The sequence below is a fragment of the Apis cerana genome, linkage group LG1 (assembly GCF_029169275.1).
Source record: "Apis cerana isolate GH-2021 linkage group LG1, AcerK_1.0, whole genome shotgun sequence".
NCBI classification, from domain to species: domain Eukaryota; kingdom Metazoa; phylum Arthropoda; class Insecta; order Hymenoptera; family Apidae; genus Apis; species Apis cerana.
The window spans coordinates 18,432,101-18,456,798 of NC_083852.1; the positions used below are offsets into that span (position 1 = coordinate 18,432,101).

A 24,698-nucleotide genomic window follows, 5' to 3' on the forward strand; every position below is an offset into this window, starting at 1 on the left:
CCGTTTAAATGTGTACAACTTCTTGAATATTCACTATTTATACATTGGATCGATATTATTTAATATCTATTAATAATTCTACTACCTTTGTTATTTATTCTTTTAAGAGAGAAATAGATAATATTTTTTTCTTTTTAAGTTCCTGCTCTTCGATTATATTCTTTTATAAAAATGATTATATTTTAAAATAATATTGTATCGTCTTTCGGTCTTTGACATAAAAAATTCTTTCATTCTTATGAATGTCTTTCAATATAGATATTCATCATTTTTAATAGGAAAAAAGATCAAATTTCGCGATTTATCATATCTCGGTACAATAACTCCAGAATTATTCCATGATAATTCGTGCATCTTTGGCGAGCGTGTATGCCGAATATAGACACGACTCGTCACGAATACATGGAAGATACAAAATTAGCGAACAGAAAGAGTAGAGGAGCAGAGGTTTTCTTCGGATCGTTCCTGAAAGTATATTGGCGTATAGGTTAGCCAATAGCAGATATCATAGACTGGCAACTGTGCAAACGAAATTACTTACGTTTCATTGGATTTCACGCTTGGAAAAGGAAACTATCGCGGCGATCACGTAGCACGCGGACGCGCGAGACGAGTGCTTTTCAATCAATCGCATTAGCACGAAATCGTACGAAAGAAAGCAGAAATCAGAGATACAATTGATGTAACCGTACTTACATATAGAACGATCGTTTTACACACTTTTGCTCTTCGACGCAATCGTACGAGAATCAACCAAATTTTCCACAGGCAATCATTGAAAATCAGTATATTTGATACGCACGGAACATTTACCACCAATATCTGAGCACTTCTATACATAGTCATTACGAGTTTGTGAACTGTATCTAATTTCTGACTAATACTATTTTCTGACGGAAGGAAGAATGGGGGAGGGGGTGAAGAGAGAGAAAAACGATCAAGTCGCAACGATAAAACGATTCCTTCATATCAAAGACACGCTTCTGAATGTTTGCACCCTTCCATGACCTACGTTCGAGTCGATACGTCCTTGTAACTTCAATTTAGAACATTGAATTTTACAAGCATACGATTACTGTCCATTTATCCGATTAGTTTTTTCCATGGGGATGATTAACATTAGTAGATATTATATTCAGTTTGATAGTTATGTGCCATTTATGCGTGGACACGTATATTAAGAAAAAGAGAATAAAAATAATCTGAGATAATATGAGATCATCTCGAACTATAATTTCTTTTCTTTTTTTTTTTTTTTTTAATTTGACAGAGAAAAAAGAAAAGAGGAGTGAAAGTACATGCAATCGCATACTTATGGTAGAAACTAAGCGCGGGAAAAAGCGCGTGGATTAGAAAGAAGTTGGATGAAAGAGTCACATCAAGTATGATCTCGCACGATCTGAAATAAGAGGACTGTAGACTGTACTATTCACTTGGAGAAAATATTTCTTTTCCTCGTACGAATTGATGATCTTTTTCGTTCTATCGTTGAAAAGAAGCGTGTTTGCTTCACAGTCGTCGAACAAAAAGTCAAAGAATCTGACTAAAAAATTTCTTTCAATTTCTTTTATTTTTCTATTCAAAAAGAGATTTTCACCGATTTTGATTGCGATGCGCGGATCGCGATTTGACAATATTTCCATTGCTATTCCAGTAATTCTCGATCTATAGGAAAATCCATGGATTAGAATATATAACTCGTGTATAATTTGTAGTTAAATTTCATACGCATTATGTTCTTTGTTTAGAATAGTTCGTTCGTAAAATTGCGTGCATTGCCTGGGAAAACGACCAGCATATATCTCGAATATAGCATAATAAGGCAATATCGAAATTATTCTGTTCGACGACAGGCATTGTTCATATACGTGCCACTTAACGTTCGTATCGTGGCTTTCTTTGCGCATCGATCCGCTCGTAAATTTAAACTCGTGCGTCATTCATGATCAACGCTTTCGAAATTCATCGATGTTAGGACCTGTCTTTTTTTTTTTTCTTTTTTTATCTGAGTAATTCAAGCTGTGCGAATTTCGGGTGTTTTTTTTTATTCGTTGTTTTCGTTGGCGATCATCCCCAAGTATATGTATGATCGTTAAAATAAATGATAGAAGTGAAGTATTATCGTCGGACTAAGAGGAATCTTATCGAAGACGGTAGACACGCGTTGAGGTTAAAGAAGAGTGACGCCTAAGTGCGATTCAACGATGCGTTTCACTTCTCTCGGCCGACAAAGCGGGAGAAAACGATGAGGCATCGAGTTGTTTCGAAGGACAATCGAACGGGGTCAAAAGTCCTCCTGTTGCTACGTGAAACGAACGAAGCCATGGAAACGAGCTCGTCGCGCAAGCGCTTCGCCCTTCTGCTGCTTTCCCCCCTTTTTTCCTCGATTTCCGGCTTCCCCAGTTCCTGTCTCCTTTCCCCTCCACTCAAACAGATACGCGAGTTTTTCCACTTTTTTTAACCACATCGAATTACGAATCGACGCGTATCAAATCTTTGGAAAAACTATAAAAAATATTTTCATTTTTTCCCTCGTTTTCAAAAGTCTCGGAAACGTTGCCGATTTGAATTTAGATGCGTTCAAACCCTCGCGACTCGTTATTCGCCCAAGGTACTTGGACCTTCCCTCCTCTGATTTGTATTCGATTCGTCTCTAGAGAACGCCCTACACATTCTTATCGTCGAGGGGACATTTAACTTCCGTATTTCTCGCTACCTAAGTCTCGTTGCATCGCTTCGCTATGCGGCCAAGGTACGATGCTCTTTCGATAACGAGCGGATCATCAATAATATTTTCGATGATCGAAAACGTTCGAGAGGACCAAGGGAAAGCGTCTCTTCTGCGTTCAGATCCGATGCCGGGCCTGATGATCGTTTCGTAGTAGCCACTGACCTTAATTGAATGATTTCGATCCGAACGACTTCGAACCCTCCCTCGCCCGTTCCATTTACACGAACGATCCGAATGCACTTTGACTCTAAAACGGAAGCCTCTCGCAGCCGCTACGGTTATACGCTACGAGTATCATCCGGTTAAGCTTAAACAGTCAATTTCCACGCATTTACGTAGGGGAACTCGGGCATGGTAGACGGTCGTCATCATCGATTTTCACCAATGTTCGTAAATGATCCATATCGAAATGATCAGTTTGCACAACACGCGACGATATGTATATATATCGCGTAGAACCGATGCATCGAATCACATAGAGATTCCTATATCTATCCTGAACTTTGTGACGAGTTGTGTCCAAGTGTCGGGAAACTCGAAAGTGAATTCCATGGGGGGGAAAAGCAGCGGTTGTCGAAGTTACACGTAAGCCAGCGACGCATAACAAGTCCTTCCGTATGTATAGAGGCGTGCTTTGACTCGTTCTCGAGTGCGCGGATACGTACTGCTTACTTACGTACGTGTACCGACGCTCGTACACGAGCTTCTCGTATCAGGTCGGTCGATTAAACTAAAATTAACTCGTCCACCTCGAGCAGGCGAGTTCCCTCTTTCGGTGCACCTTCGAGCACCATACCGCTCGGTTAATGTCTCGATATTTAGTCACTCGCTGTCCTCATGTTTTTTTTTCCTTTGTTTCTCCTCTCCTTTCTTTCTCCTTTCCTCCACCTTGAATTTTAGCCACGCATTTTCTTAATACACCCACTCTTTTCAACAAGACGGAGAGAAGAGAGCCTTATTCTTTGAACGGAGAGCGTATAGCTTGTCTAAATAATGCTTCGCGTTTTTCTACTCCAACAAGATTTTTCGACCGTGCAACGCGTATTACCGTCTTTTTTCATTCTACCTCTTGAGCGTTGCGCGAGAGAAAGGAGCGGTCGTTGCACGAACCGGGATTTGATCTTTTTTTTTTTTTTTTTTTAGGATTCTTTCGCTAGAAGTTTCTTCAGTTAGCTTTTACGATTTCAGATAACTTTCATTCGAAATAAAACTGCCCACTCTTTTCTACCTGTTTAGTTCTTCAAATTTATCGGCTCTTCTCGCTTTCGCATATTCAAAATCGATTTCTTTCCTCTTTTTCACTTAACCTATGATTGAGTATTGGTATGCATGCAACGTTGGCTACGAACAACTTTATGTTTTTCGTTATTTATGTTTTATATATATATATATATATATATATGGTACGAGAAAATCCCGTGTTCGTACGCGAATTTAAAATTGATGGTTCGAAGAAACGTGTTGGCTCGTCGCTTTTAATAAACGTCCCGATCGCCGATGGATAAGTATCGCGCACAAGTTTCGATAACGCGAGATCACAAGCACGCCCACCTTTCTTCTTTCGTCGCGGTTCAACCCCCTTTTCGCCCCGCTGACACGATGAAATTCATTCATCATCCTTTTGTTCCGTTTTTTGATACGCTTCCAACGGTCTTGGCGCATACCCGATTTACAATGTATACATATTTATGAGCGGAATATTTATATAGAAGAGTCGGGAAGAGTCGGACCAAGTTATTCAACCAATGTTCCAGTGACTCGCGGAAGTCGAGGATAAAACTAGAACTCCCTGTCTCTCGTGTTCCTCTCAAGTTTTTACCGGAATTCTCTCGAAACACTCGCAAATCGCGCGAACGTTTACGCTTACTTCTTAATCGCGCAACCTTCCTAAAATTCAAATTCTAATAAACTATCCGCTTGGTTTTAATCCGATTTTAACGGGTAAATAGAACACGGATCGACGCTTCGTACAAGACGCACTGTTAGCGGTAATGAATTGCACCGGTTTCGATGTAACCACGCGTGTTCCCGTTCCATACGAACCGAAGTGTGTCTCTATTTTCTCGTGTACCATGTAAATTACGCGGTAGACAGACGTGCGAGACAGAAGGGAAGACGGGAAATAAGGCGAGAGAAAACGATCACGTTCGCTTATTTTCCATGTTTGCACCGATGGTCGCGTGACTATTCCGATTAGGCTACCGTCTGTATTTCGGAGACTGATACATGCATGTACAGCCGCGTACACGGTTGGCACACACATAGAACCGGGATGCACGCAATGGAGCTGCATTGATTCGCAGATATAGAGGCCCCCAGGCTCAGGGCGGAGGTCATGGGTAATGGAGTGCACCGTCACGTTGCTATGGGAAATTCAGGATTCCCCGGGTAAACGATGGAGCCGACGCGAGGAGAATAGGATATGTTACGCGACAGAGTTAATCGAGGTTTACGGTGGCACAGGTCGCCAATGGTGCGCTCTCGTTGAATTAAAAGGACAGCATTTATATGGACCAGATTGCTCGTCAGTTTCGTCTTGGGAAACATTACTCGCTGCGACGACGAGTCTTCTCGCTCCGAGATGTCCCAAGGACGTTTCCATTTAGAATTTCGAGGAAAATCCTGGTTGAATTAATTCCATTTCGGAAATAGAATTCGCGATTCGCCATTCGGATTTCTCGCAAAGATACGTAACGGAGAACATGTGCACGCGAGCACGTAGTGTGCTTTCCTGATTACAATTTTCCGTTCGGCAATTATATTCGTTATTATCATCGAAATACCCGCAATTTTGTCGATTACGTATCACTGCCCTATAATTTATCTCGCTACAATACGAGAATCTATCGCCTAGGATTCTTACGTATATTCTATCATTCGCGATTCTTCGAATCGAAACCAAATAACGAAGAAGGAAAGAAATAAAAGTTCGATCTGACTAATGTTCGAATACGAATAAGCAACGTTAATCCATCTCGATTTAATGCGAAATGTGTAATTGTGAGCAAAAAGACACGGTACCAGGCATGAATTTTTACGAATCAATTTACATGGTTAAGTAATCACCGTCATCGATGGTTTCGACGTGCCATTGGCTTTGATCGGTGGCTTCTTCCCCGATGTATGCAGCTCGATGTTGGAATTAATTTACGCGTTAACTCTTTCGACAGCTACGTGCACGACATGTGAGACGTACAAAAGTACGTCGAGCAGTCAAAGAGCGTAATAAAAAAAAACGAATCAGAAATTCTCGTATTATGTATACGGGTGCAACAGAGCGTGTCTTCGTTACGTTGTTGTATTTAAACATTGACGAAAGCAAAGGGGAACACGTTACGTTATAGAAATCGACGTGATCGACCGATTTTATAAAGCGTTTTTCCCTAGTCTAGTATCAATCTGATCGGATTGTGGGTACGTATCGGGTCATCTGCGTGTCACTGTTGTTAGGAAAAACTCGAGTATACTCGTCGTCAACGAGAGATTCGATATCGACGATACTCTATTATTTACCTTTAATAAATATACTCTTTATCGCGGCGATAAACATTCCACGAGCGGTACCGAACAACCGATACCGCCCCCAACGAGAGCCGGTCAAGTACAATGGCATGTATTGTTATCGCGACGTACATTTAAATACTCGAGACTAATCGAATTGGAGCGTCGCGAAAAAGAGTTCTTCATTTTGTTTATATCGTTAGATATCGCGGTCGCGCATGGTCGCCGAGATAAGATTTTTATACAGAAAATGGAAGATGGCGACAAGGTTCTCTTTGTAATCGGCTGTTAACATGTGCATATGCACGCGCTAACGCGTGACGACGATCCATCGCACGCAAGCCTGAGATCCTTTCGACCTATCGTTGTATTCGATCGATCGATCGGCGAACATTAAGAATACCGCTTTTGTTCAAGTTTCGGATCACGATCTGGGAGGTTCTTCGGAGGCGTGCCCGTTAGTTGGGCCGTTTAAACCGTAGACGTAAAATTCTGTTCTCGGTGTGTGTTTCCTCCCATCTGGCTAAGCAAGTTTTTGTCGTGGCTTTTATTTGACCAGCCACCAGTCTCGAGCCTTGCATAGTTGAAAGTTATCAAGCAAGGTTCGTGCAATAGAGATATTTAATAACGCGTGTAGAACGCGCGTGAAAAGCGCGCCGCGCCTCTTTCGACCTGATTTAAAACATACCACCAGTGCGCGCCAAAAGGAAACGCGATTCTTGCCGTAACACCGTTGTATATATCTAAGAATTTCTTCGCTCTCACGATGCACACCTTCGAATCGAGAATGCTTCTTACACAGATCTTTCGCCTTTCGATCGCGTTTCGCTTAGGAAAATCTACTGAATCGAAACGTCACATCCTTATTTATTATTCCTTGTTTATTTCCACTATATGCACTTCCTTCTTTCGAACATCCATTAACACCGTCATTCTAGTTCAAATCGTATCGTTGTGACGCATCCTTATCTAAAGAGACCTTGACAAAAGAAAGCATTTCAGGCACAGAACAAATTGTTAAGAATATCGGAAAACTACCGAAATAACCACAGGAACGTCGATTGAAATTTAATCTCTCTCCCTCGTGTGTCTGTACGAGAAGGGTCTATCAGTTGGCTTTCCGATGGGAAATCGATCCTTTTGTGTTTATAACGTAGGGTGAAGGGTTGGTACGTGGTTAGTACTGTGACCTTGAACAGGATACTCGAACCAGAACGCCTGCGCGGCCGGATTCGATCATCTCACGTCCAGGGATCCTTGTATCGCGTCATCTCTCTCTCTCTCTCTCTCTCTCTCTCTCTCTCTCTCTCTCTCCCCTCTCCCTTTCTCTCCCTCGCCCCGCGTGTCTCCTCTTTTACCTTGGAAAGTCGCTTTTCACTTTCACATCCCTTTCTTCCTTTTCAAGTACTATACGCGCGCGGCCCTTTCATATGATTCGAGTAGCGGGAGGCCCTTGGTGCGCGCGAGAGCACGTGCGTACGCACTTGAGCGTATCGCATGCAGCGCTTTCACGATAAGAGCGAGAGTAAAGGCTGATCGTAAAGAATGAAATCTGATTCTGTCCCCGTCAGCATTGACATTTACGACACGGAAAAGGGGGACGGGAATTTTCGATTTTTACTCCTTCTCTCTAACTATCGCGAATAGAAAGAGATTTAGAATCACGTATCCCTCTTTTTTCAACGAATCGACAATTTTCGACCATTGAATTTCCAAGAGGAATCGAGGATGGGTTTATCGTGAAACCCGATTCGTTTTATTATCCATTTATTTTTACGCGTTTGAACCGAATGGAATTTTTACCTATTCCGGATCTTTGAGTCATCAAACAGAGGATTTATGTTTGACGCGAACGGTCATTGAACGTTTTTTCGAACGGGCCATGTAACTTCCAACAATACGATATTGGTCCAGCTCGATTTAGTCACGAACAATAGCGGACGATGCTTTTTTCTTTTTTGTCAAGCATGTCTTTCGTATCAACTCTTATATATTTAATCGCGATCTTTATTCCGTCGCGTGCTTAGAAACTGCAGATGCGTTCGCGCGGTAGACTTTATCGCAGCTGGTCCCAGATAAGAACAAGCTCGAGTTGATAGACCGATTGTAATTCGATGGTAATTTTTAATTAATTGTTCGAATGTTTTGAACGTGTATTCTATATCAAATCGGAAAAATCGGAATCGACGATTATTTAAAGTGGTAAAAAAAGAAAAGGAAAAAGAAAAGAAGGAAAGTATGAAAATGAAAAAAGATAATATTCCTGGTATATAATCTGGCTTTTGTTTGATAAAAGTCATCAACCTTTGCCACCAATCAGATGACAGTGAAATTCCGATAATCGTGAGTCTATTTACGTTTTTCGATTGGTCATTCGATTGATCATTTAATAAAAGAAATCTTCATTCGCTCGAGGAAATGTCTGTTTCTATTTGATGTGAAGTCGAAAAACGAGACCCCCTGAGCGTGAGAAGCATGTAAGCCGAGCGTAAAAAATGGTCGGGGAATTTCCACGAAGCCGCTTCGATCGGCCGGTAAGCCCGGGGTTCCGATAGTCGCTACGTACGGAGATGTCTCGCATAAAGGCCACGGAAAGAGCCGAAACGAGGCGGAACAGACCGAAGTGTAACGCCGACGGTCGAGCACGAGCAACCCTCGGCAGGCTGCGACTGCTATGGCTATTGACCGAACTTGGCGGACCGGCCGGTCAGCTGTGCGCCGAGCCGCCGGAGATATTTTCTCTGGTAGGAAATCGTCCGTGTAGATGTATGATTCGCGGCCGGTGGCAACGGCAAAGAAAAGTCTATTAGAGAACGGAATCTAGTGTGCTAAACGGGATCTGTGGAAAAGTTAAAACGCTTCGACAAGGATCGGCGAAGGTGGAAAGACAGAAGAAACCTAGAGACAATATCGGACAGCTAGACAGAGAGACCATATCAAGTATCGTAATACGTGACCGGCGATCGCACGGAAAATTAATGGTGCTACTTAAAGCGATGTGTACTTGTTTAATAAATCGAAAACACCGATCTTAGCGACTTGGAATTCAGTGAAAGCCAAAAAGTTGGAAATCTTCTCCGTATGCTTGTGAATAATTTAATAAACTTAGTCAATGAAATAAGAGAACATTGGTGAAACGGAAAAAAAAGAGAAGAGATAGAGAGGAGAAAAAAGGGGAAAGAAATTGAAGACTTGGCCCACGGTTAGTCGGCACGTAGACCGGCTGTGTATGGCGAGCAGACGAAGTGAAGGAGAGAAATATAAGAGAGAGTAAAGGAACGAAACGTGTGAGAGAAAGAAACAATAGTGGCAAAGGTAGAAAAAGAGAGAAAAGAGTGAAGGAACGAACAGCGGTTGAGAAAGAGAGAGAGAGAGAAAGAGAGAGAGAAAGAGGAGTATCACGTAGGAAAGAGGCAGATGTATAGATAGGTGTCGTGCACATACATGCAGAAAGTGACGTGTGTGCCGTCGTCGTGTGTGCAGGTGTGCGCGTGGTGCAGGCTGCCGGTGCAAAAAGTGCAGTGCCCAGTGGACTTTTCCATCTCGTGCGTGCGCTGTTTCTACGAGTAGGCACGTATATGCCGGTGTTCCGGTGTAGACTGATCGGAGAACGAATAATACGGTAAGAAAGTTTGATATCATCGTTTTCTACGCCGGTTATGCTCGATCGACAAAAGATTTAAATTCGTTTAAAGATTAAGTGCACCGAAGTTTTTTAGGATGAAATCGAATTAGGAATGTGTCAATACGCAAGAGGAATTGTAAAATTGGAAAGCAAGAATTTTGTAATATAATTTTGAAAAACCTTTCGAAATATATCGTTTGAATAGAACGATAATCAACGAGGAAATTATATATGTATAACGAGAGAGAGAAAAGAAACGAGGTAATAAGATCGTCCGTGACAAACTGCTTTACCGACAGATTCGTTGACTCGCTGTTGGTAAGATACCTCTATAGTGATCTATCGACGAGGAAGAACGCGAGGCAGACCGAGGAGACGCAGCAGTCGCAGATTACTGGTGGTCGTGATAAGGGCAAGCGCGGATGTATTCCGTTTTGTGGAGATGTGATCGATGATCTTTGCGCGGATCGTTTGAATTAATAAATCCACTTTATTATCTAAAGAACAAAAAATATGGAAAGTTTCTCGATCAGTTTTATCGTGGTGATCGATTGTGAAATTTTTAAAAAAGAGTCGTCTGATTTTTGAGCAACGTTGTGTGACTTGATGTGAACCTGTGAAATTAGACGAACACGTTTCTTTTACAAATGATTCTTCCGTTTGCCTGTTGCCGCAACTTGAAAGCTATTTTATCTAATCCATCTTGAATTAACGCATGCTATTAAGGCGATAGACAGGAGCCGGTTGTTTCATCGCGAGTAACGACTGTGAAGGTTATGAAGATCCGGATCACTAACGTGCTTTCTTCACGCTCTCTATCTCTATCTCTCTGTCTACAAAGAAGATTGTTTTTTAATTTTCAACGAGAGAATAGAGGTTACAAGAGAAGCCACACGAAACGAGCAACAGAAGAGGATAAACGTTAATAGACACGTTTGCTCGAGTAGGCACAGTAATCGGAGATCGAGGTGCGCGCATGTCGCTCGATCCACGACCGATTCGATCTGAAGCGTATAGCAAACTTGTTCGACCGCATTGGTAAAATAATTCGATCTAATTGACGAAGGGAACCGCTTTAAGGTCACCTGGAATTGCTCTCTCGAATAACCCACGAGGTACTCTCTTCTCGTCTATACAGGCTCGCGGGACTACGTTGAAAATCGTTCGGTGTCGTTGCTTGACGAAACCGGTTTCGTTCGGCTCGGCGAATCTCGGCGTTTATACAAAGGTCGTGTGTGCGCGCACGAGAGAGAGTGGTAGGAGTGAGATTTATGAAAAACGAATTTACGCGAGGTCACACCCACGGTAGTGACTCTTTCTCTCTCTCTCTCTCTCTCTCTCTCTCTCTCTCTCTTTGTTCTGTTTTTTTATTTTCTCCTCTTTATCCGTCTTCCACGTTTGTCTGTCTATTTCCATTTCAAGCATATTAATAATAAAGGACGAAATTGAGAACCGAATCACATCGTTGGATCACGTCATTTGAGAAGAGGTTACCCATTGGAAATTCGACGGATCTTTTTTTTTTTTCCTTTACTTTCTTTATCTCTCTTCATGCTAATAACGAGTGGAATCTTTCCTTCTTAAAGATATCGACGTTTTTGGCGATAAGTTAACTATCGAATATGAAACGACACGTTTCTTCGTGGTTGATCAGCGACAATTAATAATGCGACAATTAAACGAACGAAGCCGGTTTCAAGCAGTGTTTAATGAATCTTTTTGAATAAAATAAAAGAAATTGAAAATCATGTATTGTTGTTGGTTGTGAGCAAAAAAATACAAAGATCAACGAATCACGATCTATCCTACGCGAACGAATTCTCAATCTTGGAGTTGTTTGGCATCTTTTCGAAAAAAAAAAAAAAAGAAAAGAAAAAAAAAATAAAAGGTTTAAAGCGTAACTTAATCGCTAGATCGTTGGTGGCGACATGCGAGTAACCTTGCAACGCGAATCAATTGAAGCGATTACGTTTTTAACACGCGAGAGTCGAACGGTGGTGAATCGGTGTATCCTGGAGGGATCGGAAAGAAAGTAAGTAGAATAAGAAGAATTGGTCGCGACTTGGTTGTATTGTGAGCTTGTTGTTGCGTGTTCCGTAAAACGGAACCGAGAACACTTCGGCTGACGAGGCTAAGGCGACGATGACGGGCGATCCGCGTCGATCGAGGGAGGCTCAGGACTCGCCGGAAAGTAACAACTTGAACTTAAAAGCCTCCGTGGAAGTGTTTAATAAAACCTAGTCGTGGCTGGAGTTTTGATGACCGTGATTGGCCTCAGCGATGAAGGGGGCGTCGAGTGCATCCGGTGCAGCAGCTGCGACCGCTGCTTCGCAGGTGCAGCCTGTGGTCGGCTTACACGGCAGGATACACGATCTCTTTAGCCCGATAACAGCGGCGAGCTGTGCGGACAAGGAGGAATACGAGAAGCTCGCCGAAACGAAAACCAGGACAGACAAGATCGAAGTATTGCCCAAGGGATACTCGAACGATGACACTAAGGCTAAGTCCACGGCCATGTCGCGGCTCCTAGCCGTTGATTCTGACAATTACATGCTCCGCAAAGGCGCCACTTCGGCCAATGGCGCCGTCGCCTCGACGTCCACCGTCCCCGCGATTGTGCCGGCAGCCTCTATATCGAACGCCTCCTCGATCGCACAAAATTTGCAACTGCATCCCAGACAGATACCACCACCACCACGTAATTTTCACACAAAACTCGGTTTTAACAGCAATGGAACTTACAGTGATCTCGAAACCAGCATTGCGATCACGACAAAAACTTGTACCAGCTCGATTAAAACTATGCCTGTTAACGATCCTCCTCCACCATCGGAACCACTCAATTCTAAAGGAAGTGCCGCGTTGCTTTTGCCTAAGCGATATACCTCCGTTAATCAGCAACAAATCCACCCCGTTAATAATGCCGCTTCCTCGTCGTCCTCCTTTTGCTCCGTCACTTCTGTAACTTCGACAAAGTTTCTAAATCTTCCTATAAGCCGGAAGCAACAATTTTCGAAACTATCTTCGATTGCGGATCAATTCCGATCAAATCCAACGTCGAGAAGCACTTCGAAGGAATTGCTTGAAAATGCAGAGGAATTTTCACATCTATGGCCGAGCGGGTTATTTCCTTGCGCGAGAACAGTATCGTTTCATCAGTATCTGTGCTCGTGCAATGATTTTTCACAACAGAACAGTGAATCGTCGATAAATGGTAATGCTTACGATGTAATGGCAGAGGAGAGCGTCTATTCGAATTCAGTCGGTCATGAGGGCTTTGGTGGTGATAGCGGACAGCGTGCCCTTGACAAGGGCACTGGAGCCGGCCGCGAGCCGGCTACTATGCGTAATCTATGTTGCTGCATGTGCGGTTCTCTATGTCCTCCAGAGTGCCATGCGTGCTTCCACGTGGTCTGCTCGGAGTACAGCGGGCAGCACCTCTGCCAATGGAGTAGCAAGGGTCACGCGCTACCGGGCCAGGTTCTCGACAAGGACAAGGTCAGTAAAATCATCCGTTTTTTATTTTTAATTATTCTTATACTATACTTATTATTATTTTTACATGTTCTTTTTCTTTCTTTCGTTTTTACATGTTTTTTTTTCTTGTCAACACGCGATAGACATCACTGATAAACTGATTGAAGAATCGTTGCTCTTATCTTCGAACATATTGAATCATTCTTTTCTTTTCTTTTCTTTTCTTTTTTAATATGTTTAATCTATCTGTCATTTAAAAGAGAAAGTTAAGAAATTAAAGGCGTTGTTTTGTTTGTTCTCGTACTCAGAATAGGTAAATAGAAGATTCGAGAAAATTTAATTTAAAATTATTTGAAAATAAATTTCTTTCAATTCGATATCTAATTTTGATTTTCTTGTCTTGATATTTTTATTAAATGAATTTCGATTTAAGTCTTTTCGTCGGTAAACGATTCTGTTTACAGTCAAAGTTCAGGTTTACAATCACGACAACGATTTTGCCTAGTTCTCGACATGAGCAAGGTCATGTTGACCATTTAATCGATTTATATTCTAAAATTAAAATTGTAGCATTGTAAATCAATGAAATTTAATTGATAAAATTAATTTTGCGCGCAAAATATATATATATATCGTATTTCAAGCAAATATAAGAATGCTTTTGTTCTCATAGTGCACAGTAGCTGAAACCGACGATTTACAAGGAAAATTATTTACCATGCTCCTGTTACTCGCCTTCAGAGGTGAACCAACTGGTTCCACGTCCAATTTATCTCCGTATCTCTGTTTAATTTGCATAAATCGCAGACATATTCTCACCACCAGCATTGGAAGTCTGCTTCGAACGCATGTTTTCCCCTTTACCCACCTCTATTCGGAACATGACTTTGTACACAAACACTAGCCAGGTTTCGTTATCAGAGCGAAACCTATTCGAGATCTGATGGCGTAACGACCTAAATCGTAACATTGCTACTGTCTCTATATTAAATTTCAAAAAAAAAAAAAATTAATCAAATCTTTGCTAAAACTATATTCTCCATCTCGACTCTTTTATCGGTGATCCTTCTCATCTCCGCTAGATAGTTATTAGACTTTTATCTACAATTATTCACAAAGGTTCAAAATATTGGAATAAGATCAGATTTAATCTAATCTACGTATTATTTATAGAATAATACATACTTTCCGGCAATTTATGTTTACGAGTTCACGTGAACACGAGGAATGGCAACGTGCACGAATTTACATACACACGAGCGGCAAGCATTCCTATGAACGACACGATGTCACGGCGTAGTAATTTTGCGAGCTAGCGCCAAACCCGTTGAATGATACATTCGCATCTCTGGTTTCAACCAACACATCGTGTATCGTGTATTTCTAATTCAATTTTCAAATTTACGCAATTCGGCGCTATCATTTCTCATTTTCTATCTCGATTATCAGAAAGATTGGAACGATGCGACAAGTAAAGAGATGAAAATAGTTCGGAGTAACACTGTACGTATCGTGGAGAGTTAAAATGAATCGCGTGTATATTCGCAGGAGACAATATTCCGAGTCTCATTTCGAGTGGGTGATACGCGGCCTTATCTCGTGTCGTCACGATCGTAGGCTTAAGGTTACGAGAGAAGGTTACGTTTTCTTTTTCCCTTGGTTTTTACGCTTTCGTTTTATCGGAGCATTCCCGATACTAGCCGTGTATGTACGTGCGCTCGGTCTTCTTTCTCGTCTCCTCGTCCTCTTTCTGTCGCGCTAATGCTATCTAATCCGAGCTTCTGGTCGCGTGGTGGACGCGTTTGCAGCCACACTCGCATTCGCCGACAGCATCCTCGCGAACGACGAGACAGAACAATAAACGATATATTTCGATAGTGTAGTTTTTAATTGATATTTATCAAGTAATCAAACAAGTTTTATTATTTTTTACGCGATGAGAAAGAAATGTAAAACAACAAATTTTCATTCGTTAACGTAACTTTATTTAATAGGAAAATAACGATAATGTAAAAAATGTTTAATTTGCGAATTTTGTTTGAATTCATTCTAAATTGAAAATAATGTGCGGAAATGAATAATTTCAAATGAAATTAAATTTTAGTTTTATCTATCGTAGAAGGAATAACAGAAATTTCTTCTCGATAGTACCTAATATATTCGAAATTCTATGAATAAATTTAATCATAGGTAAGAATTCTTATGTCTTGAATTCTTATGTCTGATCACAGCATGTATAAATCTACTTACTTACGTCAATGTTACTTCGCACGATGAGACATATATAGATTGCAGAATAAAAAATATTCGTTTTAAGGTTAACGATTATCTTCACACGGATTGAAATACATTGACAATCTTTTTTCCACATTCTTATAGCCGACATTAACATTTGTGACTAGTGAAACACAGTGATGGTTGGAATTTTTATGCAAGACATTATTCATTCTATTTATATAAAAATTCTTCGTCGAAAAATTTTTTTTAAATGGCAAAGCGCGTCATTGAGATTTATCAGCGCGGAATTCGCGGCCAATGATTACCGGAAACCTTACGTAATTCTATTCGTGAGAAAGCCGATTAATTATATCTGCGAACATTCGTCGTGGACCATATATGCGCATGAATCTTTCGCGACTTAATGTCTGATTACTATTAAGTTTTTGCTATTTAAAAGATTGACCTGTGTCACGTCTCTTCTAACAGCCCGTGAGCGAGTGGACATCTTTAAACGTCGTCGAATGGATGGCTGCTCTAAATCTCTACCGCTATGCGGACGTCTTCAAATCTAAGGATATCAAGGGGAGCGATCTTCCTTTCTTGGACCGGGATAAGCTGATGGTAAGTCAATTTTTTTTCACTTTTTTTTTTTGTTCTTTAATTTCAATTTACTTACTTTTCGTTAAATCTTGGAACGTTTGTTAGTAGCTCGGCCGTAAATATTACAGGACGTTGAAAGCCGATAAAGTTTCTCGATGGAAAACGAAGGTAAAGGGAGTAGTCGGCCGCGAATATTTGCCTCGTTTTTTCTTGTTTCGAGGCAGGGAACCGTGTCGGGAGCGGAATCAGCCACGGTGGGAGATCGAAAATTCTTTGGCTAGTACTCAAAGGCGATGACCTCGACTCAAGAGTATCTGGACGACGTTTTCCTTGGCCCGTTGACCCTGTAATTGCCATGTAGCGTCTGCTCTATAGCACAGTCGATTCTTTATCATGTCCTCCCCTCCTCTTTATTTCTTCTTCTTCTTTTTCTTTTTTATTTTTTATATTTTTTTTTATATATCGTTTATCGATTATCGAAAGTACTTGAAATGTACTGCTTTCTCGTAATCTCCGAATGATTTCACGAAGTAGACGAAACATCATTTCAATTTTATTTTCAATGCACGGTATCCTTCTTTCGGACGAGTAAAAGTAAAATGAGACGAATATGGATTTGTATCTTTTCATTTTTCTAATTTTTTTTCTTGCTCCATGATGAAATTTCGCAATCTCTTTCCGTGCTCATCCAAAAGTCCGTTCTCTTAGGACAACTCTCTCGGTGTCCTGGCAAGGATCTTTCGCAAATTTAGTCACGACGCGTTTCGTGTCCGAGCGAAAAGAATAAAAATACTCATCTGGCCAAGGCTTCTACGGGTGTAAATCGCATATTACCATGCTAATCGACTCGTAAATCGTCTGGAAGTGTCCTTTCGGCGCGAGAAATCGTCCGATTCCCATTCGCCTCGTCCTTCGCGTCGATATTCGAACCTCGGCCGAAGGAAAACGCATTTCGACGGAACCTCGGCTACTTTAGAACAACTTTAAATCAATTCATTCTCCCAGCTGCGTTGCATCGACGCATATCCCATATATTCGTTCATTAAATCCTTTTCTTTCTCGAAAGAAACAATTTTATATTCTCGTGTCGAAAACACAATTCGACACAAATCGATTATTGAAAATACATTAAGGCCGTGCCTATCTTCGTAACAGAAACGACACTCGGGGTCTTCCTTTCCAGACGACGAAGCGTAACAATTTAACGACTACCTCGCGCACTGCGTCTCGTATCTTCCGCCGGCAACGCTGAATAAACTCGGAGGATTGATGCGTCGCGTATAATTAACACTCAACGCCGAGTGTCAGCTTGATAAATTACGCATTACTTCGTGCCCCTTATCTCGTGCGTCGTGATTCCAACAAAAAATCCTACTTTCTCTCTCTCTCTCCCCTCTCTCCCTTTCTCTCTCATCTCACGATATGTCCGCTTTTTTGCCTCGGTGTCGAGACATTCGTAAATTATTTCTCGTCTCCGTCTGTCGTCGATTCATCCTTCGTGCGCATATCCCGGGAGATAACCTGGCACGGTGGCTGGACGTAAAACAAAATAATTACGCGTCAGATTTGACGGTCGCACGAACCCGTGGACCTCGTAATAATCACAGCGTTTCGTGTATAACACGCGTGCACATCGATCCTTCTTCCCCGCTACTGGCACGCGTACGGTGCTAAGAATATCGTTTGGCCCAGTGCGACTCGTGGCGCCGGGGAAACACGTTCTTCTCGTCGCCACATTTTAAAATAGCCCGCGCGAGCGTATACTATATAATTTGGAGGAAAAATGCGTGCCAGTCACCCGTTGCCGGAAATGGCGCCTCGTTCAGCCACGCACGATGTTCCTCGATCTCTCTCGTCGCGAGACGAATAGTTTCCTTTTGCCGCACGATCAACACTTCGTTAAAATTTTTATCGTCGTCATTACGTTGGAACGTGTCGTTCGTCGCGGATATTACGTAACTCGCACGAGGATAAACATATCGGAGATCGAGTGAAGGCATCTGTTTGGGCTCGTTTCGAGTTGCATTACTCGATTCGAGTTAAGGAAAGCTGTTAATAGTTAATAAAATCCGAAAATTGGACAATGTTTTATCCTTACGGCTTTATACGAAAAGGCTCTCTTTATCGAGAGTTGCATACAGTCGTGGCACACGTGTGTCTGACACCTGTTGACTCGCCGATCATCTTTGCCTGGAAAACGAGATTTTTAGTTAAGAGAGACAAACACGTATAAATTGCCTTGTTCTTTCCATTCATTCTCTTTATACTTACTCTTTATTCGGTATTACGCGCCACTCCTCCCTTCCTTGTTTCTTACCTCGAAAACTAAATTGAGGATCGTCCCTACGTTTCAAATCATAGCCATCGAAATAACGAAAATATCTGTAGGAACAGCTCAACGAGTTTACGAGGCGTTGATTTTAACGTTGATGCAACATAGGTGATGATTTCCGATTTAACGTTTAAACTCCGCGCTGCAACGTCTTGATTTTCTTGTTCGTAGAATATGGGCATCAAGGATGACTTCCACCAGAAGACCATCTTGGCTTGCATCGAGGAGCTCTGTCAGACACCGGTCGTCGGTGCCACATTGTCGGCCTCCACGACCACGTTGAACGCGTCCTCCGTCAATGTGGCCAACGATGCGATCGTTGGTGGCAGCGGGTCCGTGGCCACCGGCAATTCGCCTCACACCCTTATGCCTCAGAGTTTCAGCGTGCTGGAGAAGTGCGATAAGTGCCATAAATACCTCAGGGGCCTCCTGCATCAAGGCTTTCTCTGTCTAGGTAAGGAATCGATGGCCCGATAATCCGCATCAAGATAACGTTTCGTTAAAAAAATCCTCTTCCTTTTTTCTCTTCTTTTTCCTTTTCTTTCGGCGAATATTATAAAGCAGCATCGTTATATACGTTCCAAATTTCGGCCAATATTCCAAGTTGAGAAACGCGGTTATTTTAACGATATTATTAGATTTGGTTCGACTTGTCGCTTATCATTTGATCGTCGATTAAAGTTTCGGGGCACGATTTAATCGTGTTTTTCTTCGTTTGCTCCACTTTTTACATAATCATGTCTTGTTTCTCTTTCTCTGTTTCGATAGATTGCGGTCTGGTAGCTCATAGGACGTGTACAGCGACGGGTTTACCCTCTAACTGCTTGCCGGTCGACTCGGAAAATCGTGCTCATAGATTTACTCCAGGTAAGTGGCACAAAGAAGTTGTCGCGGTATAAAACGCCTCGCGGTGGCGTTCAGTTTCGTAATATGACATTGATACGGCTTGGTCGTAACACGCCCATTACTTCTTCGTTACGTTAATGGACCCAACACGGAAACAATTTAAAAATTCAGATGTCTTTTAGTTGACTATCCCGGATTGCATCAGAAACGTGTTCGCTGACGTTGGAACTGCTTTGCAATCGCGCGCCAGAGTCGATTATGAAGTTTGAAGCAAGGACATTTGACGTGGCGCATTACTAGTGTTGATCTAATATCTGAATAACTAAATATTCATGCGTCTTTCGAACGTTGGTGGCCGGAGCTGGAGGAAGATAGAAAATGTTATTTCATTCGGTCACGTTCGCAGCTTCATTTTCCTCTCCTCTTTCGCATATTTTGGCTAGAGAACGGGAGAAGGATCGTGATCGTTTTCGAGGAACTAACTCGACGCCTACGAATGCGGCCGATGGACGCATGTGCGTAACTCGTGCGAGCTGTTGCCGCCAACTGCAGACGGTCTTCCGAGAAATTGCACGGTTACTCTCGGAATCGTCATCGAGAGAACGACTGTATAATAGATAAAACCGCGCGAGCGGCACGAATCTCGCCACTCTCTACACTCGTACGCCGGTATCGTCCTCCTCGAGGTGCACACACTCGCTGGATCTCGTGCATGCGCGTTAGCCTTCCGATGACGAGAGGTAGTGGTGGTTTCATTAAGTTGTTGGTCGCGTCGCGCGTTGTCAACGCGATGAGGCGCGCAACTGCCATACGCGGAGAGTGGCGGAACAATATGCGTAGTCGCGTTATTTATGAAATTCGCTCACGCAACGTACGATCTATAAAGGCGCTCGTTTCGTTACAAACTGGTCGTGTTTTTTTAAAAATTTGCACGCGGGAAGGAGTGAGAAGTCGCAGGTCGTTCCGTCGTGGCCGAACACGCAAGAATCGCGATCATTCGGACCAAGACAATAAAAACATTTCCACGTACTCCTCGTAAAATTGGAACGTCCTCGTTTCGAATTGTATGGCGCCAGTCGCGATACTTCTCGCCGTTCGTCGATATCGCAGCTTTCCTTCGGGGACCCGTGACCAGTCAACGTGATCGTCGCGAACAACCGTGACGAATATCGAATTTCAGTGTTGACCTCTATCCAACCGATCCACCTTCGATTCGTACTTATATATACCGTACACGCGGTGAATATCACTGGGATCCCAACTTTTCTCTTCCGTCTCTGTCCTCTCTCGCCTCGCTGCAGAAGACGCACGTCGCTCTAGACAAGAAACAAAATGTCGTCCTAGTCGTAAAAATAAATTTCTTTCTCCTTCCTCTCCTTCCTCTTGTGCGTGAAATTCTCTCAGCACCTTCTTTATTCTTTATCCTCTTCCTCTTCTCCTTCTCTATTTCTCGATCTCTTTATAATGCGTACACGCCGTACACGCCTTTGAGCGTACGCGGTATTGACGATAAGTCGGCTCGAGTCGCGCGGCTAGTTCGAAAATACGATCTCTACGCCGTGCTTCGAGTCGCATTCTCGAGAGAGCAGATAAGGAAAAACAGGATAGTCATCGAATAGAATACAGGCCGACGTTTAAAACGGTATGGAGAGGAAGGAGAGAGAGAGACTGATTCGAGCCCGCCGAAATGGTGTTTGAAGGACGCGTAGAATCTGGTACCTAGCTTTTTCAACGACGCGAAAGATCAACGCGTCGTGGAATTCTTCATCGAGGCAAGAAACGACGTTACGTAATTTCAAAAGTGCGGGCGCGATTGTTTTTCACCCGATCTCTTCCCCCGGATTGGAAGAGAAAGAAATCACCGGTTCCCCGGAACACGCGTTCCCTCCTGACTTCTTTACGATTTTACGCGTCTCTCGCGTTTGTATGCCGAGCGTCTGGAATGCGTCTGTGAGATGTCAAGAAATTTTTTCTTCCCAACATGTCCATAAAAACCGACGAATCTCTCGCAGATGCCGACTTCTCCCGGTCGGTGTTTCCAATTTCGCCGTACGTGTTCCTCTTGGGAATGTTAATTCGACGCGACCAATTAATTTCGCCTCACGATTATTTGCCCGGTCGCGAGTGGGTCAACATCTTTTACGTGCACCTGTTCGCACGCGCTCTTTTCCTCTCTTCCCTTTGACACACGCGTGTTCAACTCCGATTCGTACCGCTTTCCAGTGGATTCTCCCTCGCCGATGGTTGGTAGTCCCTCTCGATATTCTTTCCCGTATCCGTCCCCGTTCACGATCTCGATCTCTCGATCTCTCGATCGCCAGTCATCGCTGTTTCATCGTTTCTTTTCCACGGCCTGTCGACGCGATGCTCGTGTTCGATTCTCGTATCATTTACAACCGAGGAGGTCACGCGACCGCTCGGTTGCGCGCAAACACCAGAAACACCGCATACGTACCGAACAAATGAAAGTTTTATTATCGGCCGCGCGTTGAAAAAATTCCTACGCGCACGCGGAGGCTCGGGCGAAAGAAGCGACTAACATAAGTCCTTAGGCTTAGAGGCCGTGGTAATAAATAGAACAGTGAAAGGTAGAACTTCGTGGTTCTTTTTTTTCCTCTTTCTCTTTTTTCCTTTTCTCGTTTCGATCGACGTCACAATTTCATGGTGCTAAAACTTATCAGACGTAGAATATTTTAAATACCTTAAATACGTTGACATGCCCGCCCCTGAGGATGTACTCGAGACGTTGAAAAGTAATCTTTTTTTTTTTTTTTTATTCTCGTTACTCCGAAATTGTATCGATTCTGGAACTCGAATACACGGCCTGTCGTTATAAGTGTATATAATTTCTCAATTGCAGTATTCGGTCTTGGCCTGTGCTCGCAATTCGACATCTCCTCGCGTCCAGCTCCATTGTTGGTGGAACGATGCACCAGTGCCTTGGAGGAGAAGGCATCCGAGGACAGCACGTTGGATCTGTACAAAGTCTATCACAGTAGTCCTCCTAACGAGCAAACCTTGGAATTGCGGCAAAAATTGAACGAAGGTAAATTTATGTTTATTTCTAGATCCCGTGCCGATCAACTCGGTACATCTTACCAACCACGATGATTCAGTTTTCGGAATAGTCACGTTCAATCCTTCACTTTTCAGATGTGTGTAACGCTGATTTAAGTTCGTATAGTGCACAATGCGTAGCGGGCGTTTTGAAAAAGTTTCTCCGAGAATTGCCAGATCCTGTGATCCCTGTACAGTTTTACGATAGATTTATAGAAGCATCCAGTGAGTATTATATAAACGAATATTAAAGCGATAACGTTTTGTTACATAAAATAAAATGATGGAGATATACCCGTATATATTTATACTTATATATTTTCGATGCACAGATATGAAGAACGATGAACAGTGTGCAGCACGTTTGGGACAACTCGTCTCGGAACTTCCGGAACATCACCGTAGTACCTTGTTTCATTTGATGGCTCATTTTTGTCGGATCTGTCAATTGCAACACGGAAGGGGTTACATAGAACCCCCTACCATCCTTATACAAGTGCTGTGTCACATTTTCGTCAGACCACCTTGGGAAAGGATCGTGTAAGCACTCTTGGCTCGAACTAAATCATTCCGCCGCAATTTTCCTACCATTTTTCTTCGATGATCGATCATTCGTTTTTTGCAGACAAATTGTTCACAATATAGAAGCTCATATACGAATAGTGGAGGTGTTGCTGTTACACGGTGATTGGAACGAGAGACTACCGCAATTTGCAAGTCCACCGCAGTTACCGCCGCGAAAAGTTTCAAGGCCGCAGTTTCCAGTTTTAGATCCATTCTCCGTTCTCGACGAGGACAATTCTATGGATCGAACAGTGTCAGTTTCAGAGAGCAAAGAGTCGCAACAGCAACCTCACAGGTAAACGACCATTCATCCTTATCCTGTACAAACGGCGTATTTGTGATCACTATACTATATTTCGCTGTATTTTCGTTTCGACGAAAAGACCACGCACACTTCAGGAGGCAGAATGGTATTGGGGAGACATCACTAGGGACGAGGTGAACGAGAAGATGATCGACTCGCCGGATGGTACTTTTTTGGTACGTGATGCGTCTTCTAAGGGTGGGGAGTACACACTGACATTGCGTAAAGGTGGGACCAACAAGCTTATCAAAATTTGTCAACGGAACGGAAAATACGGCTTCTCGGAGCCGTATAACTTTCATTCGGTTATCGAGCTGGTGGATCATTATAGGAATTGTTCTCTGGCGCAGTATAATTCGACCCTAGATATTAAGCTATTGTATCCAGTATCTCGGTTTCAACAGGTAAGTTTAAAGGTTTAAAACTTAAACATCATTCCAAGGCCTGCTTATTTTTGCCTATGAATTTTATTTTAAATTAGGATGATGAAATTGCGAGTACGACAGATATGGCGAACGTTGCCCAAAAATACATCGAGCTTGACAAAGAGATAACCGACGCGTTAAAGGAATACAAAGAACTTTCGGAATTATACAACAGAACGTCTTTCGAGGTACAGTTGAAACGACAAGCGTTAGAAGCTTTTTCGGAAGCTATCAAAATGTTCGAAGATCAGATGAAATTGCAAGAGAAGTATCAGAAGGAAGCTCAACCGCACGAAATATCAACGTGAGTTTCTATTAATGGCTTTCTTATGGCTTCGTTTGGCGTGTCATGTTTCGAATCGTTCGTATAAAAATATTCTATTTTTACGTGTACAGATTAACCGACAATGCAGAATTGTTGAAACGAAGACTGAAATCTTTAGAAGATAGTAGAGAACAATTGGACGGTAGCTTGAAGGAACAAATCGCTTATAACAGAACTTTAGAAAGAGAGATGCACAAATTGAAGCCTGAACTGTTGCAACTTGTACGACAAAGGGATAAGCATTTAATGTGCGTTTATTATTGATCGATTTTTATAAATATTTTTGTTGAAAAAAAACACGATTTCGAAATTATCTAACGTTTCTGTCGTATTCTGTTACAGATGGTTGAAAAAAAATGGTATGAAGCAAAATAAAATAAGCCAACTCGTGCTGAATCATTCGTTATCGAATCCTTTGTTGGGTCATCTGGCGTATGGGGAACTTCAAGAGATAGATCTTGAGGTTCATTCTGATGAAAAGACGTGGCTTTATCTGGAATGTTCTCGTTCTGATGCTGATCGTATTCTTGCCGATAGACCGGATGGTACTTTTCTTATTCGAACATCAAGAACTGGACAATACGCACTTTCCATCATGTACGCATGTTACTTGTCGTTCTCTCTCTCTCTGTCCCCCCTTTATGATTATATATATATATATGTATATGTATATATAGAAAAATAATTCCTC

At 42.4% G+C, this 24,698-nt stretch overlaps 1 protein-coding gene and 1 long non-coding RNA gene across 5 annotated transcripts in view; one reads left to right on the forward strand and one right to left on the reverse strand.

The window, feature by feature from the left end:
* Positions 1 to 24,698, forward strand: part of LOC107993600 (phosphatidylinositol 3-kinase regulatory subunit alpha) — a 34,149-nt gene that overhangs the window by 2,682 nt on the left and 6,769 nt on the right. For 2 of the 4 annotated variants that reach the window (XM_017050106.3, XM_028664713.2), the window contains exons 6-17: positions 13,246 to 13,355; positions 16,041 to 16,175; positions 18,658 to 18,940; positions 19,255 to 19,353; positions 22,193 to 22,378; positions 22,486 to 22,614; positions 22,722 to 22,929; positions 23,015 to 23,248; positions 23,337 to 23,661; positions 23,739 to 23,986; positions 24,079 to 24,255; positions 24,350 to 24,604. In XM_017050106.3, coding sequence (XP_016905595.1) covers positions 13,246 to 13,355; positions 16,041 to 16,175; positions 18,658 to 18,940; positions 19,255 to 19,353; positions 22,193 to 22,378; positions 22,486 to 22,614; positions 22,722 to 22,929; positions 23,015 to 23,248; positions 23,337 to 23,661; positions 23,739 to 23,986; positions 24,079 to 24,255; positions 24,350 to 24,604 — 2,389 coding nt within the window. Of the gene's footprint in view, positions 1 to 143; positions 13,356 to 16,040; positions 16,176 to 18,657; positions 18,941 to 19,254; positions 19,354 to 22,192; positions 22,379 to 22,485; positions 22,615 to 22,721; positions 22,930 to 23,014; positions 23,249 to 23,336; positions 23,662 to 23,738; positions 23,987 to 24,078; positions 24,256 to 24,349; positions 24,605 to 24,698 lie in introns of those variants that run through there. The other 2 variants (XM_062087285.1, XM_062087283.1) reach the window with 2 other exon arrangements.
* Positions 16,196 to 18,660, reverse strand: LOC114576949 (uncharacterized). Its single transcript, XR_003696514.2, has 2 exons — positions 18,426 to 18,660; positions 16,196 to 18,344 (listed from the first exon to the last, which is right to left on the reverse strand). It is a non-coding gene; the product is annotated as an uncharacterized LOC114576949 (long non-coding RNA).